General features: G+C 49.1%; 3 protein-coding genes across 6 annotated transcripts in view; 2 read left to right on the top strand and 1 right to left on the bottom strand.

Moving 5' to 3' along the window:
* CEP41 (centrosomal protein 41) overlaps window positions 1-371 on the bottom strand; it is a 28,788-nt gene extending 28,417 nt beyond the window's left edge. Inside the window, exon 1 of the mRNA XM_083366144.1 lies at window positions 315-371. Within this exon, the coding sequence (XP_083222270.1) occupies window positions 315-347 (33 nt within the window). The 5' untranslated portion in view covers window positions 348-371. The remainder of the gene's footprint in view (window positions 1-314) is intronic.
* The window catches only part of KLHDC10 (kelch domain containing 10), a 331,421-nt gene that overhangs the window by 168,144 nt on the left and 145,280 nt on the right, over window positions 1-17,997 (top strand). The gene's annotated exons all lie outside the window — the stretch shown is intronic.
* Window positions 3,542-17,997, top strand: part of MEST (mesoderm specific transcript) — a 64,701-nt gene continuing 50,245 nt past the window's right edge. The window contains exons 1-12 of one of the 4 annotated variants that reach the window (XM_083366136.1): window positions 3,542-3,558; window positions 7,471-7,625; window positions 9,226-9,305; window positions 9,399-9,476; window positions 9,794-9,930; window positions 10,580-10,638; window positions 11,267-11,307; window positions 12,656-12,726; window positions 13,342-13,443; window positions 14,297-14,373; window positions 14,486-14,549; window positions 16,210-16,762. In XM_083366136.1, coding sequence (XP_083222262.1) covers window positions 7,472-7,625; window positions 9,226-9,305; window positions 9,399-9,476; window positions 9,794-9,930; window positions 10,580-10,638; window positions 11,267-11,307; window positions 12,656-12,726; window positions 13,342-13,443; window positions 14,297-14,373; window positions 14,486-14,549; window positions 16,210-16,354 — 1,008 coding nt within the window. In that variant the 5' untranslated portion in view covers window positions 3,542-3,558; window position 7,471 and the 3' untranslated portion in view covers window positions 16,355-16,762. Of the gene's footprint in view, window positions 3,559-5,026; window positions 5,759-7,470; window positions 7,626-9,225; window positions 9,306-9,398; window positions 9,477-9,793; window positions 9,931-10,579; window positions 10,639-11,266; window positions 11,308-12,655; window positions 12,727-13,341; window positions 13,444-14,296; window positions 14,374-14,485; window positions 14,550-16,047; window positions 17,748-17,997 lie in introns of those variants that run through there. The other 3 variants (XM_083366133.1, XM_083366135.1, XM_083366134.1) reach the window with 3 other exon arrangements.

Here is a 17,997-nt window from a genome sequence, read left to right as displayed (position 1 = left end):
TTTTTTTGGGTTTCAATTCCAATTTTCTGGCTGCCTCATTCATTGCCCCCCCCTCCCCGTTTAGAAGCCCCAGAAACGCCTCAGTAGAAGAAAACCGCCCCCGGGCTTGATTGACAGCCGCCCCAGCCACTCCCGAGAGCGGCCAGGCCTGAGGGGGGGGCTTCCCTACGGTCAGTCAGGGCCCTGAGGAGGCCTCGGGTTTGGGGTGGGGGTCCCCCTCAGACCTCCGCCCCGCCTTAAGTTTGGGGTCACGGCCCTCTGGGAAGCCGCGACCCCCCCTCAAGAGCCCCTCCCCCCGGCGTCCCCCTCCTCACCTCAGGGTCGCCGATGCGCCTCCTCGCCGACATCCTGCCCAACTGTCAGCCTCGCCTACGGCCCGCCTCTCCGCCCGCTTCGCCTCCCTCTCCCCCCCCGACTAGCCAATCCGCGCCGGGTTTAGGACTTATCCCTCCGCTCCGATTGGCTGCGCCCCGCGCCAATCCGCTCTCTCTCTCTCTCTCTCTCTCTCTCTCTCTCTCTCTCTCTTCCCCCCCCCCCGTCCTCTGAGCGCTGTTGCCAAGCCGGAGGCCGCTCCACGACGCGGCGGATTTTAAAAGTCCCGGTTCGGCTTTTCCCTTCTGCGCGTGCGCCTTGGAGGCCCGCGGGCGTCGGTGGTTTCCCCGGGCGACGAGAGACGCCTCCGCGCGTCTTTTTTTTCTTTTTCTTTCTTTCCGAGCGCGGCTAAGGCGGGATTGTGACGTAAGCAGGGGGGCTTTGGGGACGCTTCACCGCGGTGTCCTTCCGCTCAGGGGGGGGGGGGTTGCCCGGGAGGGGCGGGGCTTGCGGGAGAGAAGTAGTGCCTTTGTTTCAACGCGCGTTCTGACGCGCGTTTTCCTCCTTTCTGCGCGCACCCGTGTTTCGTGGGGTGCAGCTCCCCTACGTGGGTGCATTCAACTAAACTAGCTTGAAGTTTTCCCCCTTGATGCCCTCCATCTGTATTGGCTGCTCCTTCTGGGATCTGGAATCCCAAACCATCTGAGGATATACATGGTTGTGTGAATGCAGCCAAGGTTTCCCCCCCACCACCACCACCACCACCAACTCACCATCCCCATCCAGGGCGTGGGACTCATCTTCAACCCGAAATATGAACATTAAATTCCAAATCACTTCTGGTTTTTCATTCATAAATCACAAACCTTGCCTTTCAGACGACCCTCCCAATTGAAGAGTAATTGTGTACAGAAGTTCCTCAGCTCGCACAGGCTGCTTTTCTGTCTGAATGGATCCCACCATTTCACATGCAATTATAGGTTTTGAAGAAATTAAGCTCTAGTCACATTCACACAACAAATTTTGATTCGGTACCAAAAAAGGAAAAAAAACAAACAGATTTTAACCTTAAGAAATGGTCCCTTCCAGCTGTGTTATTCTATTCTAAATCCGTGCCGGTTGCCAAGTGCCCAAATTTGGGTCACACGGCTGTGAGGATGCTGTGATGGTTGCAAGTACGAGGGGTGTGTGTCATAAGTCACTATTTTCAACGCCATTATAACTGAACGGTTGCTAAATGATTGGTTGTAACTGGAGGACGACCTGACCTGTACGCTGGATTTGCAAAGACCTGTAAACTGACCTACAAAGTTGATTTATGCAGTCTAGTAGCCTTCAAGCTGATGGGGGCAATAAACGCCATAAGCGCAAACGTCACCATCCATCACATCCTGAGGCATCTTGTCAGGATAAGTTGAAACAATGACCCAACAGGACACAAACTGAATTGTGTGTCTCTCTCTCTCTCTCTCTCTGTGTGTATAATTTATGTTGTTGTTGTTAGCTGCGAAGTCGTGTCCGACCCATCGCGACCCTATGGACAACGTTCCTCCAGGCCTTCCTGTCTTCCACCATCTTCTGGAGTCCATTTAAGCTCACGCCTCCTGCTTCAGTGACTCCGTCCAGCCACCTCCTTCTCTGTCGTCCCCTTCTTCTCTTGCCCTCCGCCTTTCCCAGCATGAGGCTCTTCTCCAGTGAGTCCTTCCTTCTCATTAGGTGGACAAAGGATTTGAGTTTCAGCTTCAGGATCTGGCCTTCTAAAGAGCAGTCAGGGTTGATCTCCTCTAGGACTGACCGGTTTGATCCCCTTGCAGTCCAAGGGACTCGCAGGAGTCTTCTCCAGCACCAGAGTTCAAAGGCCTCAATTCTTTGGCGCTCAGCCTTTCTTATGGTCCAACTTTCACAGCCACACATTGCAACTGGGAAGACCATAGCCTTGACTATACGCACTTTTGTTGACAGGGTGATGTCTCTGCTTTTTAGTGTGCTGTCTAGATTTGACATGGCTTTCCTCCCCAGGAGCAAGCGTCTTTTAATTTCTTGGCTACAGTCCCCATCTGCAGTGATCTTGGAGCCCAGGAAAATAAAATCTGTCACTACCTCCATTTCTTCCCCATCTATTTGCCAGGAATTGAGAGGGCCGGATGCCATGATCTTGGTTTTCTTAACGTTGAGTTTCAACCCAAGTTTTGCACTCTCCTTCTTCACTCGCAACAAGAGGCTCTTTAGTTCCTCTTCACTTTCTGCCATTAGAGTGGTATCATCATAATTTATGTTAAGATCAATTTAATGAGGGGCAACTCTTAATATTAGAATTTATTGAGATGGGGGAAGGAAAGAAGGAGGGAGGGAAGAATGAAGGAAGGAGAGAGAAAGGAAGAAAGAAGAGAAAGAAATAAGAACAAGGAAGGAGAGAAAGGAGAGGGAGGGAGGGAAAGAGGGAGGGAAGGAGAAGAAAGAAGGAGGGAAGAATGAAATAAAGAGAGGGAGGGAAGAAAGGAAGGAAGGGGGAGAAAGAAAGAAACGAAGAAGAGGAAAGAAAGGAAGAAAGAAGGAAAGGAGAAAGAAAGATGGAGGGGAGGAAAGAAAGAGAAAAAGAAAGGAGGGAGAAAGATAGAAAAAGAAGGAAGGGGGAAGGAGAGAAAGAAAGGGAAGAAAGGAAAGGAGAAAGACGGAAAGCGGGAGGAAAAAAGAAAGAAAGAAAGGAGGGGGGAGAAAGAGAGAAAAAGGAGGGAATGAAAGAGAGAAGAACAAAGAGAAAAAAGAAAGGAAATGGAAGGAAGGAAGGAAGGAGGAAGAAAGAAAGAAAGAAAGAAAGAAAGAAAGAAAGAGAAAGGAAGAAATGAAAAAAGAAATGAAGGAAGGAAGGAAGAAAGAAAAGAAGGAAGGAAGGAAGGAAGGAAGGAAAGAAGGAAGGAAGAAATGAAGGAAGGAAGGAAGGAAGAAAAAGAAAGGAAGGAAGGAAGGAAGGAAGGAAGGAAGGAAGGAAGGAAGGAGACAGAAAGAGTGAGTGAAGAGAGAAAAGCAGCCCCTCCCTCCCGCGGTGATTTCAACCCGCCCTGCAGCCGCGCGTTCACACGTTTCTTCTGCCCGGCTTGCGAAACTCTCCGCCCCTCCCCGTTGCAAACCTCGCATCGCGGAGGCCTCCCCCGAAGGGCGGGGCCCAAGAGAGCCCGGGACGCGCATGCGCCTTTGCCCACGCGCCTGCCTGCCTGCCTGCCTGCCTTCTTCCGGACTGTAGCCCAGGTGAGCGAGAGCGCATGTGCGCTCTCCCCAGGACAGGGCTGGGGTGGGGGGAGGAGGAAGAGAGACGCCCCCTCGTGCTTTTCTCTGCAAGGAGGGGAAATCTCGGCTGCGGTGGGGCGGGGGGGGGGGGAAAGGGGGCTTGGGTTTCTTTTTTTTAGGTCGAAGGAAGGAGAAGACTGTTTTTTTTTGGGGGGGGGTTGTGTGGATACTTGCAAACAACCCTAACCCCCCCAAAATGCAATTGCTGGACAAGAGAAGGGGGGGAGAAAGTGCCCTCTTTGGGGTCGCCCCCAGGGGCTTGAATTAATGGGGGAAAGGGCTCTGTAAGATTGGGGGGGTTCGCTAATAAAGGGGAATATTTGCAGTTCTGCAGTGAAGTGAAATCTAGACAGCACACTAAAAAGCAGAGACATCACCCTGTCAACAAAAGTGCGTACAGTCAAGGCGATGGTCTTCCCAGTTGCAATGTATGGCAGTGAAAGCTGGACCATAAGAAAGGCCGAGCGCCAAAGAATTGAGGCCTTTGAACTCTGGTGCTGGAGAAGACTCCTGCGAGTCCCTTGGACTGCAAGGCGATCAAACCGGTCGGTCCTAGAGGAGATCAATCCCGACTGCTCTTTAGAAGGCCAGATCCTGAAGCTAAAACTCAAGTACTTTGGCCACCTAATGAGAAGGAAGGACTCACTGGAGAAGAGCCTCATGCTGGGAAAGATTGAGGGCAATAGAAGAAGGGGACGACAGAGAATGAGGTGGCTGGATGGAGTCACTGAAGCAGGAGGTGTGAGCTTAAATGGACTCCAGAAGATGGTAGAGGACAGGAAGGCCTGGAGGAACATGGTCCATGGGGTCGCGATGGGTCGGACACGACTTCGCAGCTAACAACAACAACAGTGAAGTGTGGGCTCCTTGCAGACGTTTGGTGACCCAACTAGGCAACCTCATCAGTGCTGGAAGGGAGGGGGGGTTGTGGAGAGGAGGAGGAGGAGGAAGAGAAAGGAGATGGAATAAAGGGAGGGAGGGAGGGAGGAGGAAGGAGGGGGAGGGCTGTGGGATCCATGGTGCTGTCTGGGCTTGGCGGTTTCCTTGCAGACGTTTCGTGACCCAACTAGGCAACCTCATCAGTGCTGGAAGGGAGGGGAAGGAAGGAAGGAAGGAAGGAAGGAAGGAAGGAAGGAGAAGAAGAACTGTGGGGGTCCTTGGTGCTCTCTGAGCTGGGTGGTTTCCTTGCAGACGTTTCATGACCCAACTAGGGAACATCATCAGGGCTAGAAGGGAGGGTGGTTTGTGGAGAGGAGGAGGAGGAGGAGGAGGAGGAGAGGACTGTGGGGTCCCTGGTGCTCTCTGAGCTGGGTGGTTTCCTTGACTCAAATAGGGAACGTCATCAAAGCTAGAAGTGGGGGAGTGTGTGAAGAGGAGGAGGAGGGCTGTGGGGTCCCTGGTGCTCTCTGAGCTGGGTGGTTTCCTTGCAGACGTTTCATGACCCAACTAGGGAACATCATCAGGGCTAGAAGGAAATGGAGTTACATCAATGCAGAGCAAACCCTGCCCTCTTTTAGCATTGATGACGTTCCCTAGTTGGGTCACGAAACGTCTGCAAGGAAACCACCCAGCTCAGAAGGCACCAAGGACCCCACAGTCCTCCTCTTCCTCTTCCTCCTCACTTCCATCACTGAGGACGTTCCCTAGTTGGGTCACGAAATGTCTGCAGGGAAACCACCCAGCTCAGAGAGCATCAAGGACCCCCTCATTGGGGTTCACTCCTAGTCACTGGGAAAACGGGTTTGCTGGAATGTCGGTTTGCACACGTGAAATCTCCAGGAAAAGATTTATTATTTCTTAGGGGAGTGCTTAATTTTTTAAAAAAAAAAAAAGAAAGGAAGAAGGGAGGAGGGGTGGATGATGTTCCAGAACTCAAAAACAGCCTATTACTGCCTTTCGTGGAGTTTGGTGGATTCCAATCCTGTCTGGGGATGATGGGAGCTGTAGTCCCTGCAGGCCTGAAAGGATTAACGCTGGGCAAAATGGAGATGGGGGAGTCCCAATCTCCAAAGCTTGTTTCCTTGCAAAAGTTTCAGTATGGAAGAAGTCAGAATTTGTGCCCACCCCCCAAAAAAGAGCATTTTTGGCTGTTGGTTTTGAGGATGGAAACCCCCATGCTTGTATCCTGGCGTGCGTCAGGTGCAAAAGACCAAGTTCGCAGGTAAAGATCCAATTAAGATGGTTTATTGCCGAAAGTCTGCACAGGAAGCTTTGCAACTAACGGTTGGCACCTGCTAAGAGTTTAGGTAAGAGTTAGTGGAATTCAAGGGACCAGGATGCCTGCAGGTGAGGTAAGACCGGCTGGGGGATGTTAGCAGTCGGCGGGTAAGCCCTCTTCCTCCCTGGAGGGAGGGGGGGCTTTGGGGGAACACCCCGGGATGGGGAAACGGGAGTCCAATTTTCCTTCTAATCCACAGCTCCCTCCATGCCTCCTCCCTTCCAGCCAGTGGCAGGTAGTTCCACAAGTCAGCCAAGGAGGAGGAGGTGATTTTCCACGCTCCCGGCCAGCTTCCTGCAAGCAGAGTCAATGGGGAAGCTGGCGGGAAGTCAGAAGTCCCTTCTCCCTCCCGTTGCTGGCATTTCCAATTGGCCGGCAGTGGCAGGTGCAAGAGACCAGGTCCACAAGCGAAGGTCCAGTTAAATTGATTTATTGCTACAGGGCCCATGCACAGGAATATCCTCAAGTAACAGTCAGCACCTGCTTGGAAGTCGATACGGATCAGCGGAATTCAAGGGGAGTTGGGACTGGGTTGGCTTGTAACCACGTAGGAGAGGGGGTCTTCGAACTTGTGCCTTTCATGACCCTTTCAGCCGGGCACACTGGCTGAGGAATTCTGGGAGCTGAAGTCCATTTTTAACTTTTGTATTTTTTGTTTTAATCACCCTGTAAACTGCCCTGAGTCCTTCGGGAAAGGGCGGTATATAAATATAATAAAATAAATAAATGAATAAATAAGTTGTAAAAGGGCCAGGTTTGAAGTTGTGGACTTCAGCTGCCAGAATTCCACAGCCAGCGTGCCTGGCTGAGGAATTCTGGGAGTTGAAGTCCACAAGTCATAAAAGGGCCAAGTTCGAAGACCCCTGGAATAGATAGATGGATAGAGTAAGTAGATGGATGGAATAGATGGACGATAGAAATAAAATGAAGAGAGAGATGTATAGATAGATAGATGGAGAGTATAGCTAGATTATTAGGAATGCGGTGGCTCAGTGGGTTAGGATGCTGAGCTTGTCGATCGGAAGGTCGGCAGTTTGGCGGCTCGAATCCCGAGTGCCGCGTAACAGAGTGAGCGCCTGTTACTCGTCCCAGCTTCTGCCAACCTAGCAGTTCGAAAGCATGTAAAAATGCAAGTAGAAAAATAGGGACCGCTCCGGTGGGAAGGTAACAGCGTTCCGTGCGCCTTTGGCGTCTAGTCATGCCGGCCACGTGACCACGGAGACGTCCTCGGACAAGCGCTGGCTCTTCGGCTTTGAAGCAGAGATGAGCACCGGCCCCTAGAGTCGGAAACGACTAGCACGCACGTGCGGGGGAACCTTTACCTTTACCTTTTATAGCTAGATAGATGATAGATATATGTAGATAAAATTGATGATAAAAGAGATGATTGTATATGCATATAAAATTGATATATGTAGATAAAATTGATGATAAAATATGTCAATTATATATATAAAAAATTGATGACATGCTGGCTGAGGAATTCTGGGAGTTGAAGTCCACAAGTGATAAATGGGCCACGTTTGAAGACCCCGGAGGTAGGGATTCTAGGCGGATTCCTCTTTTGACTCCGCCCCCACTTTTTGCCCTCCTTGATCCTACACAGGGCGGTTGCTTTCTTTCATTTTCATTTCTTCTGGATTCTCCCCTGCCAGAATGAAGGAGTGGTGGATCCAAGTCAGCCTGCTGATGCTGCCCCTGCTTGCTGTTTACCTGCACATCCCGCCTCCGAAGCTGTCTCCCGCTCTGCGTTCCTGGCGCTCCTCCGGGAGCTTCTTCACCTACAAGACCCAGGACATCTTTTTCAGAGGTTGCGTAGTAGACACCTTTCCTTCGATAGCCGAGAGCCTTTTGCCATTTGCTCTACAGGTGGTCCTCGGCTTAACGACCACAGTTGCTAAGCCAGACGGGGGTTAAGTGAGTTTTGCCCCATTTGACGACCTTACTTCTCACGGTCCTTAAGCGAATTGCTGCGGTTGTTCAGTTGGTCACAAGGTTGTTAAGTGAATCTGGCTTCCCCGTTGACTTTGCTCGTTAGAAGGACGCAAAAGGGGGGGTCACATGATTTCCCCCCCCCCCTCGGGACATTGCCGTTTGCCAAGTGCCTGAATTTTGATCACGGTGACTGTTGGGGTTGCTGCAACGGTCGTCAGGGTGGAAAAACGGTCACAAATCACTTTTTTTCAGTGCCGTTGTAACTTCGAGCAGTCACTAAGCGAAGGATTGTAAGTCGAGGGCCACTTGTAATGGAGTGGAGATGCCAGTTTCATCCAGAAGAGAGTTTCAAAAGACGTCCGAATCTAACTCGCTGGCATCTGCTTAAAGCGGCTGTCTACATTTCCAGCAAGGTTTCTGCAGTTGCACAGCCCTAAAACTGAGGCGGTTGCTTTAATCGGTTTTCTGAGCCGAGTTAAATTGAAAGTAGCATTACTTTATTCATAAAACACGAACCTCAGTCAACTGAACACTCAAACTGACTGGCACTAATGGTTGACACGGGCTGCTGCCAGCATCCTAGGTATCAACCAGGTCTCTCCTTAAAATGGAAGATGTTCCGAGTAGCGCAGTTTTTTTGTAGCTTTGCTGGAGTTATTGCAGGAAGCTGCAATTTCTTGATGTATTTTGTAAAGTTTTTGGACCTAGTTCCCAGTGCCCCAATGACAATGGGTGTCACTGTTACACGTTTCATCCATAATCGCGCAGTTTCGATGGCCAGGTTGCGGTATTTCGTAATTTTTTCCACTTCTTTTTCTTCGACTCTGGCATCTCCGGCTACAGCGATATCAATGAGCCGTACGCTTCGGTTCTCTAGGACTGCGATATCTGGCATGTTGCATTCCAAATGGCGATCTGTCTGTATTCGGAAGTCCCACAAGATCTTCACCCTCTCATTCTTGACAACTTTTTCCACGTCGTCGTCATCATTATTATTATTATTATTATTATTATTATTATTATTATTATTATTATTATTTTGGTCGTTTAGAAAGAGGTGGTTCTTGAAATGTTATGATATGGAGTGACTTAAGGGCTTGAGGCAGAAGCAAAGTGGCATCTTATAAAGGTGGTAAATGTTAGCTAGTCGAGGCTAGTTTGTGGCTTAATGTCTGGCTAGTTATCCAGCGATAGCCTTGGGAGGGAACTCGGCCAGAATTCAAATGGTTCTTTTAAACACAAGGGGCCTGGCTTCCTTTTTTGCAAATTTAAGAGCATCATGCCGGGTGCGGGACGTCGACCGACGGTGTCCCCCAATGTTGGAAAGCTCGACCCGTTCTGACATGCACACGAGGCCTCATGCAGGCATATTCAACCTTCCGGAGGCTGCTCTCCTTTTTGCTCATCTGCTAAGAATAATAATAAAATTTTGGCAAAGCCAAACCTCTGAGCGGTTGTTCCTCTCTGCCCTTAAGATTCCCCCGGCGCCGTCGGGAGTTCGGACATTGTGGTCCTCTTGCACGGCTTTCCGACCTCGAGTTACGACTGGTACAAGGTGAGGAGGTAACGGACATGGTGACGGTGGGGAGGCTGGCTTGCAATCGTAGGAACTCACGGCAACCATCCTCTTTTCTTGCCTCACCTGCAGATTTGGGAAGCGCTCACACAGCGATTCCATCGCGTGATTGCGCTGGATTTTGTGGGGTTTGGCTTCAGCGATAAACCTGTGAGTACGTTTTGAAGGAGGCTGGGTGGTTTATTCCGTAACTTCCTTTTTCCAAACAATGTCATTAGCATTAACGGAGGGGTAGAATCAAGGACACGGGAAGTGTTAATAGCCCTTTACAACGCTTTACGCACAAAGTGTGGTGTCTCGGTGTGGTCACTGCTTCCAACTTGACCCGGCCCGTGTCTGCTTCACCTGCAGTAGATCTGCAGTTGGCTCGGTCGTAACCTGAAAAGTCGGGCTCAGGTAGACATTTGGCGCTGAAGGGCTTGATTTGAATTCGGTGCTCACCTCTCTCTTTCTCACACTGCAAACAGCGGCCTCATGCGTACTCCATCTTCGAACAAGCCAGCATCGTGGAAGGCCTGTTGCGCCACCTGGGACTTCTGAACCAACGGATCAACCTCCTTTCTCACGACTACGGAGACACCGTGGCACAAGAACTGCTGTACAGGTGGGCGGAAACTCCCCGTTTGGATTTAGGCGCTTCTCGGCAAACGACGGGAAGTCCTCGCTGTACACGGCCACAACTGGGAGCAGAGTCGTGCCCGACTTGACGGCTGTTTTTCCCCCCCGGTTGTTAAGCAAATTGCTCTACGGGTAGTCCTCGAGTTACGAACGTTCCCTTAGCAAACGTTCGAAGTTACGACATCCTCGCCAAAAGTACTTACGAGCGGGTCCCAAAGTTACAGAGGTTGCAGCATCGCAGCGCCAACGCCCACAGAGAGGCTGCAACACGCTACTTTGGCGCTACGCCCTGAGAGCCCCAAAGGGCCCAGGCTTTGTGGCACAGCCTTGAGTGCCGGAGCTTTTGTCCAGTCGGGCGGACAAGCGCCCGGACCACCTCTCCCCTACCCTGCCAAGTCCCCGCTTCTCTCACAAGCGGATGCGGCCCTGCCTCGCCGCTTGCTGGAGTCCCGAACCCACGCGGATGTCACAAATTGCGCCGCCGCGGAGCTGGAGAGCTTGGTTATACCGCCACACAGCTTCTCTGCCTTGCCAAAAGCCCTCCTCCAAATTGCAAAAGCGGTTTCTAAAAAAAAAAAACACCTCTTGAACTGAGTTACGTTTCGCTGTACTTTACTCCGCTTTCCCGTTTTCAGGTACGAACACAATAAAACGGGATGCATCCTGATCAACAGCTTGTGTCTGTCGAATGGAGGTAAGTCATTGGCGGGAGAAGTCCTGTTGAAAAGTTAACTCGGGATGTAAGAAGGGAATCCGTGGGGAAAATCAACGGTTTGCCTCGTTGAGTTGTGGGTGCTGCATTCCTGGAGGTTTTGAAGATAAGGAAGGAGAGAAGCAACCTGGAACTAAGGAGAAATTTCCTGACATTGAGAACAATTAACCAGTGGAACGGCTTGCCTCCAGAAGTTGTGGGTGCTCCATCACTGGAGGCTTTCAAGAAGAGATTGGACAGCCCTTTGTCTGAAATGGGGAGAGGGTCTCCTGCTTGAACCATGGGGTTAGACTAGAAGACCTCCAAGGTCCCTTTCCATCTCCATTCCGAATCCTCTCTTCTGAATCAAAAGCCATCTGTCCAGGATGGTATAAGTTCTCCTGCTTTGGGGGTTGGACTAGAAGACCTCTGAGGTCCCTTCCAGCTTTAGGATTCGGTGCAATTTAAAACCTAGGAGATGCCCTTTGATCACTCACCTGTTTTGGCCAAGTCTCCTGGCACACTTGATCTCAGCGTTAACCCCCTGGGTAAAAAATTGCGTTCGTGACACGTGGAAAACCGTAGGAGCAAATATCTGACTTCCACCCCTGTCTTAAATTTTTTTTTTCAGGCATCTTTCCAGAAGTCCATTATCCCAGGTTCATCCAGAAGGTAATTTGTTCTTGCAGGGGAAAAAAATGGCACGTTTAGTTGAAGAATCTTCTGAAAAACTGGGCTGGGAGATCATTTTTTGCTCTTTTTTTGGGGGGGGGGAATCATCCCGTAAGCCAAGAAATAAATATTCCGTCTGTGTTATGTCTGCTTAAGCTTTGGTAGCAAAGTCCCTTCCTTGCAACAGCAGGGTTTTATTTTAATTTTTTAAAAAAAAAAACAGATTAAGTAGAAACACCTAGAAAGAGAGAGACTGCGTAGGAAGAAAGAAATTAAAGTTGCAATAGGAGTTGCAATAAGCTAATTTTTCACTTCCTGAATATGCTCCCCAATCTTTTCTTTCACACCAAGGCTGCTTCTTAAAAGATTAATCGGTTAAATTTATTTAATCCAGGTGGTCCTGGATTTCGCTACCACAAAAGGAGCCCAGACAAGCCGAAGGGAAGCCAAATTTGTAACTTTGTATTTTTATTCTCGCCCTGTTCACCGCCCTGAGTCCTTCGGGAGAAGGCCGGTATATAAATATTATTAAATAAATAAATAAATAAATAAATACTCAAGGATTGCATTGGTTCGCTTAACGGCCGTCGTCAAATAGGGCAAAGCTCACTTTGCAAAGTGTCTTGCTTAGCAGCAGAAATTTGGCCCTCAGTTGTGGTCGTTAAGCCAAGAACTACCTGCATACTCTTTCCTTCTGAACTGAACTGGTCTCACCAGGAAAGCCTCTGCTTCGTGATCGTTCTCTTTGATATTTGGAGATCCTGGACCTCTTGCGGAAATCACGCCGCATCCTGGAGCCAGATGAAAGGATCTTCATTTGCACTGCAATAGGGGTTTTAAATTTGGAAAGCAATTTTTTTTTCAGCTAGCCCAGGGGTAGGCAAACATGGCTCTTTTATGACTCGTGGACTTCAACTCCCAGAATTCCTGAGTCTGCCAGGCTGAGGAGAAATGGAGAGGTTTCCAAGCTGAGCCATGCTGGCTCAGGAATTCTGGGGGTTGAAGTCCACAAGTCATGGCCATAGTTCCCACATGCTGGCTGAGGAATTCTGGGAGTTGAAGTCCACGAGTCATGAGGGGGCCATAGTTCCCTCATGCTGGCTCAGGAATTCTGGGAGTTGAAGTCCTCAAGTCATGAAGGGGCCCTAGTCCCCCCATGCTGGCTCAGGAATTCTGGGAGTTGAAGTCCACAAGGTTGCCTAACCCTGCTGTGCTTTGCTTCAATTTTGCTAGTGCAAAACTTTCTTTCCTCCTCCTCCTCCTCCTCCTCCTCCTCTCCCCCCCCCCTGCAAACTATTTCAAGTATCCTACCGGAACAGGGTTTTCCTTTTTTCTTCCTCCTCTTCAGATTCTCAAAGATGGCACTCTGCTATCGCCCATTCTCACTCGACTAATGAACTATTTTTTCTTCGCCAAAAGGTGAGTTTTGCATTTTAAACCCTTTAGGTTTGGGCCCTTTCACAACAGCGTTTCTCAAATTGGAAAAACTTGGAAGACAGGTGGACTTCAAATCCCTGAATTCCCAAGCCAGCTGGGGAATTCTGGGAATTGAGGTCCACCCATCTTAAAGCCAACTGGCTGGAGAATTCTGGGAGTTGAAGTCCATTTGTCTTAAAGCAAGCCAGCTGGGGAATTCTGGGAGGTGAAGTCCATTTATCTTAAAGCATACTGGCTAGAGAATTCTGGGAGGTGAGGTCCAACCATCTTAAAGCAATTCGGGGAGCTGAACTCCAGCCATCTTAAAACAAGCCAGCTGGGGAATTCTGGGAATTGAAGTCCACAAATGTTAAAGCAGGCTGGCTGGGGAATTCTGGGAGTTGAGTCCATGTCTTCCAAGTGTTTTAGGTTTGAGAAACATCATAGAATTGGGGTCCTCAAATAATCTTCCCTAGAGTCCTAAAAACTGGATTATATTTAAGGCCAAAGAAAGCAATTTGAGTGGGAGAACCGCTCATCAAGAGGATTGACTGGCGTGTGTGTGTTTGACTGTGTGAATCCTTCGGTGCTGATCCATCTTGCCTTGAATCCCTCCAGCCTTGCTGAAGTCTTTGGCCCGTACACCCAGCCTTCAGAGGCCGAATTGTGGGACATGTGGACAGCCCTGCGAACAAATGATGGCAATCTTGTGGTGGACAGGTAGGACCTTAAATCCCCAAATGCAGTACAGGCAGTCCTCCACTTACGACCATAATTGAGCCTGCCAATTATGTCTCCTTTGTATTATTTCTAGTCTCATCACGAGCTAAAGCAATAGTCCAGGGGGTCTTCAAACTTGGCCCTTTGATGACTTGTGGACTTCAACTCCCAGAATTCCTCAGCCAGGAACGCATAGGGGAGGGTGCTTTGGACAGTTTTTTCCAGGAAGAAGTCTTAGAGTCATAAAGAGAGGATAGAGTCTCACCCAGTTTCATTCACATTGCTGAAAGATTGTTAGTGCTTATTGTCTTCCGTTGTCAGCAGCATCTGACTGGCTACACAAATGTAGCCAGTCTTTCCCCCGCCGGTTTGGAAGGCTTCCTCGGATCAAACGGAAGGGCCGCCGCCCTCCTGCGGTCCCCTCCTTGCTTGTTGCCTCTACGGGGCGACTTTCAACCCTTTCCAGGGAACCCAGTGGGGTGAAATCGAACGCGAAAGAGGGAGCCCCATCTTCCTGCGCCCGTGTCACCGCAACGTCAAAACTGGAAAACGAGCCTGCCAATTAGGGTCACGAGAAGTGACCGCTGCAATGGGTCATCCTGTGACTGGATCCATTTTTCTGTTGTGTTTTTTTTGTGGGGGTCATTAAGCAAACATCAGTATCATTAAGCGAATTTTTTTGGCAAGGGGGGAACTAGAAGTTACTGGTTTGTGGGAAAAAAACGTTGTAAATTGCAGGGCTGGCTGGTGAATTCTGGGAGTTGAAGTCCAGAAGTCTTAAAAGTTGCCAAGGTTGAAACCCTCGAGCTTCGTTATCCTGTAATTGATCACCCCTTAAATTTTTGCTTTGCAGCCTTTTACAGTATATCCACCAGCGGAAGCAACACAGGGACCGCTGGGTTGGGGCACTGCGATCCACCTCGGTTCCCTGTGAGTAGCACCGAACTTCGATGGGCGTCATAAGAGTGGGACATTTTTTTAGGACACTTGTTCTCATTTGGGTCCTCGTGTCAAACGTTGTGGCGCTCTTCCTCTCTTCCAGTGCATCTGATTTATGGACCACTGGATCCGGTCAATCCTCACCCGGAATTTCTTCGGCTTTATAAGTAAGCTGGTTGGGGGTGGGGCAGAAGGTCTCCCCGTCACATTTCAAGGACCCACCCACCCACAAAAAAATGTGGCTTCGTCCTGTTTCTTGGTCCAAAGCGAAACGACGTCTTTGCACGCTGGTGTAAAGCAGGGGTGTCAAAACTGCCAGCCCGCGGGCCGAATGCATCGTAGCGAAAACGCGCCCGCCCCATCGGCGGCAACGGGGGGGGAAAAAAAAAGTTACGATGCGTTGTGACACGTTACGTGACGTTGCGAGTTTGACACCCCTGGTTTGGAGTTTCCTGCTTTCAAAGGTGCTTTTTTTCAGGAGGCCACTGGACTTTCCCCCCCCCCCCTTGGAAGAGGTTTCGCTTCTCATCCGAGAAGCTTCCTCAGCTCTGACTGGATGGTGGGGAAGGGAAGGATTTATACTCCTTGCAGAGAGCTGGTCATTTGCATTCATTTAGAGGGTCGTTGAGGCCACTTGGAGGCTTGTCTGTGTCCTCAGGGTCACCTGAGCGGTGCAAATGGGTGTGGAGCCTTATCGGCTGCAAGATGTTTTCTGCCCTGGGTCCCTTCCCTGTTGAAGTGACCCCTCCAAGGTCACTTCCAGCTCCTGTTCTGTTCTGTTCTGTTCTATTCCATATTTCCTATTCCTATTCCTATTCTATTGTATTTCTAATTCTATTGTATTTCTAATTCTATTCTAATTCTTATTCCATTCCATTCCATAATAATAATAAAGTTGGAAGGGACCTCGGAGATCATCTAGTGAACCCCCTGCTCAGGCAGGAAATATACCATTTCAGACAACTCTCTTGTCTATTCAGTTCTATTCTGTGCTGTTGTTCTGTTCCTTTCTATTCCATATTTTCTATTCCTATTCCTATTCCTAATTCTATTCTAATTCTTATTCCATTCCATTCCATAATAATAATAAAGTTGGAAGGGACCTCGGAGATCATCTAGTCAACCCCCTGCTCAGGCAGGAAATATACCATTTCAGACAACTCTCTTGTCTATTCAGTTCTATTCTGTGCTGTTGTTCTGTTCCGTTCCATATTTTCTATTCCTATTCTATTTCTATTTCTATTCTAATTCTTATTCCATTCCATAGTAATAATAAAGTTGGAAGGGACCTCGGAGATCATCTAGTCAACCCCCCTGCTCAGGCAGGAAATTTACCATTTCAGACAACTCTGTTGTCTGTTCAGTTCTATTCTGTTCTGTTGTTTTGTTCCGTATTTTCTATTCTATTCTGTTCTATTCTTTATTCTAGTCCAGGGGTAGGCAACCTCGGCTCTTTTATGACTCATGGACTTCAACTCCCAGAATTCCTGAGTCAGCATAGCTGACTCAGGAATTCTGGAAGTTGAAGTCCATGAGTCATAAAAGAGCCGAGGTTGCCTACCCCTGTTCTAGTCTATATTCTTTATTCTCTTCTATTCTTTATTCTCTTCTCTTCCACTCCACTCCACTCCACTCCTATCCTTATTCTCTGCTGTGTTTTGACAGGCAGGTGCTCCCCATGTCGACCGTGACAGTGCTGGATGATCACATCAGCCACTACCCTCAGCTGGAGGACCCTCAGGGTTTCCTGAATGCCTACTTAAACTTCATCAACTCCTTCTGAGCCACATAGAAGACGGACAGAAACCATCTCTCTTTTCTTCTTAGGACAATTTTGTACTCTGGAGCAATAGGAGAGCCGTGGGAAGAGCTGATGAAAACTCCGGACAGCAGTCAAACCAACCTTTGGAAACAATCTCTAGCCTTGGGGAGTAAACCTAACAGAATCCAGCCCATGGATTGGTGGAGATAGGGAGGGAGGGGGCCCGAAGCCATTTGCAGGGAGCCTGCCTCCCCCCCCCCCAAAATAATAATAATAATAATCCTGACTCTGGAAGATGCAGGGAGAGATAGACCAGAGATAGGCCAAGCAAGCAGAAATGAAGAACAGTCCAGCAGGATCAGGACTGATACAGTACTTAAAATAGTTTGTTTAGGGACCGTTCCAAGTTACAATGCCACTGGAAAAAAGTGACTTACAACCGTTTCTCACATTAAGGCGCAAGTGCAGGTAGTCCTCGACTTAACGACCACAACTGAGCCCAAAATTTCTGTCGCTAAGCGAGACGTTTGTGAGTTCTGCCCGGTTTTACGGCCTTTCCCACCGCGGTTGTTAAGTGAATCACTGTAGGCCTTTAATTAGTAACACGGTGGAGCCTTGGTGGAGCAGTGGGCTGATGCCTCCTTAAGTAACACCAGCTGCCTGCAATTAGTGCAGGTTTGCATCCCACCAGGCTCAAGGTTGACTCAGCCTTCCATCCTTCCGAGGTAGGTAAAATGAGGACCCAGATTGTTGGGGGCAATAAGCTGACTTTGTAATAATGCCGCTTGTGGGGGGGGCGAAAGCCCTAATAAGCAGGCATATACATAGAATGAAGGCTATTGCTAAGCACATTTAATTTGTGCTTAGATTGTAAGCCGCCCTGAGTCTTCGGAGAAGGGCGGGATATAAATGGGATTATTTTTTTTAAAAAAAATGGCTTCCCCCTCGACTTTGCTTGTCGGAAGGTCGCAAAAGGGGATCGACGTGACCCCGGGACACTGCGACCGTCATAGGTACAGGTCAGTTGCCGAGCATCTGAAGCTTCATCATGCGGACGTGGGGATGCTGGGATGGACGTAAGGGTGGAAAAAACGGTCCTAACGTCATTTTCCTGTGCCGTTGTTAACTGAAGGGTCACTACATGAGCTGTACGGCACCTTTGATGAGCTTTGTCGTCTCATCTCCTTTTCAGTCCATTTAAATGGTAAATTTTGGAGCCCAGCTGTGCGCTACATAAAGACTTTTTATTACTCCCACGGATCCTGGCATTGGCTTCCCATTGATAACCTTGGATTGTTAAGAGCAAGAATGAATTATTTTCCATGCTGCCTTTTTAAATACCCCAGTATGAGGTAGTCCTCGGTTTTACGACTGCAATCGAGCCGAATATTCCCGTTGCTCAATGAGACATTTCTTAAGTGAGTTTTTGCCCCATTTTATGACCTTCCCTGCCAGGGTCCTTAAGTGAATCACTGCGGTCACTAAATGAATTGTCGTAAGTCCAAGGATTACTTGCTTTTGTTCTAAGCTAAAACACCCTAAGGCAGGGGTAGGCAACCTGGATTGTGGGAATTGAAGTCAAGACCCCTCAAACTTACTAAATGATGGAACAAAAGCCGTGTTCCCCACCATGAGGAGAGACCTTAGGGCAGGGGTCGGCAACCGAGGCTCTTTTAAGACTCGTGGACTTCAACTCCCAGAATTCCTGGCTGGCTGGGGCAGGGTTAGGCAACCTTGGCTCTTTTATGACTCGTGGACTTCAAGTCCCAGAATTCCTGAGCCAGCCATGCTGAGGGGAAAGGGAGGTTTCCAAGCTGACCCATGCTGGCTGAGGAATTCTGGGAGTTGAAGTC

Source organism: Vipera ursinii, assembly GCF_947247035.1.
Source record: "Vipera ursinii genome assembly, chromosome: 6".
In the NCBI taxonomy this organism is placed as follows: Eukaryota; Metazoa; Chordata; class Lepidosauria; order Squamata; family Viperidae; genus Vipera; species Vipera ursinii.
This window is presented reverse-complemented; position numbering and strand designations above follow the sequence as displayed.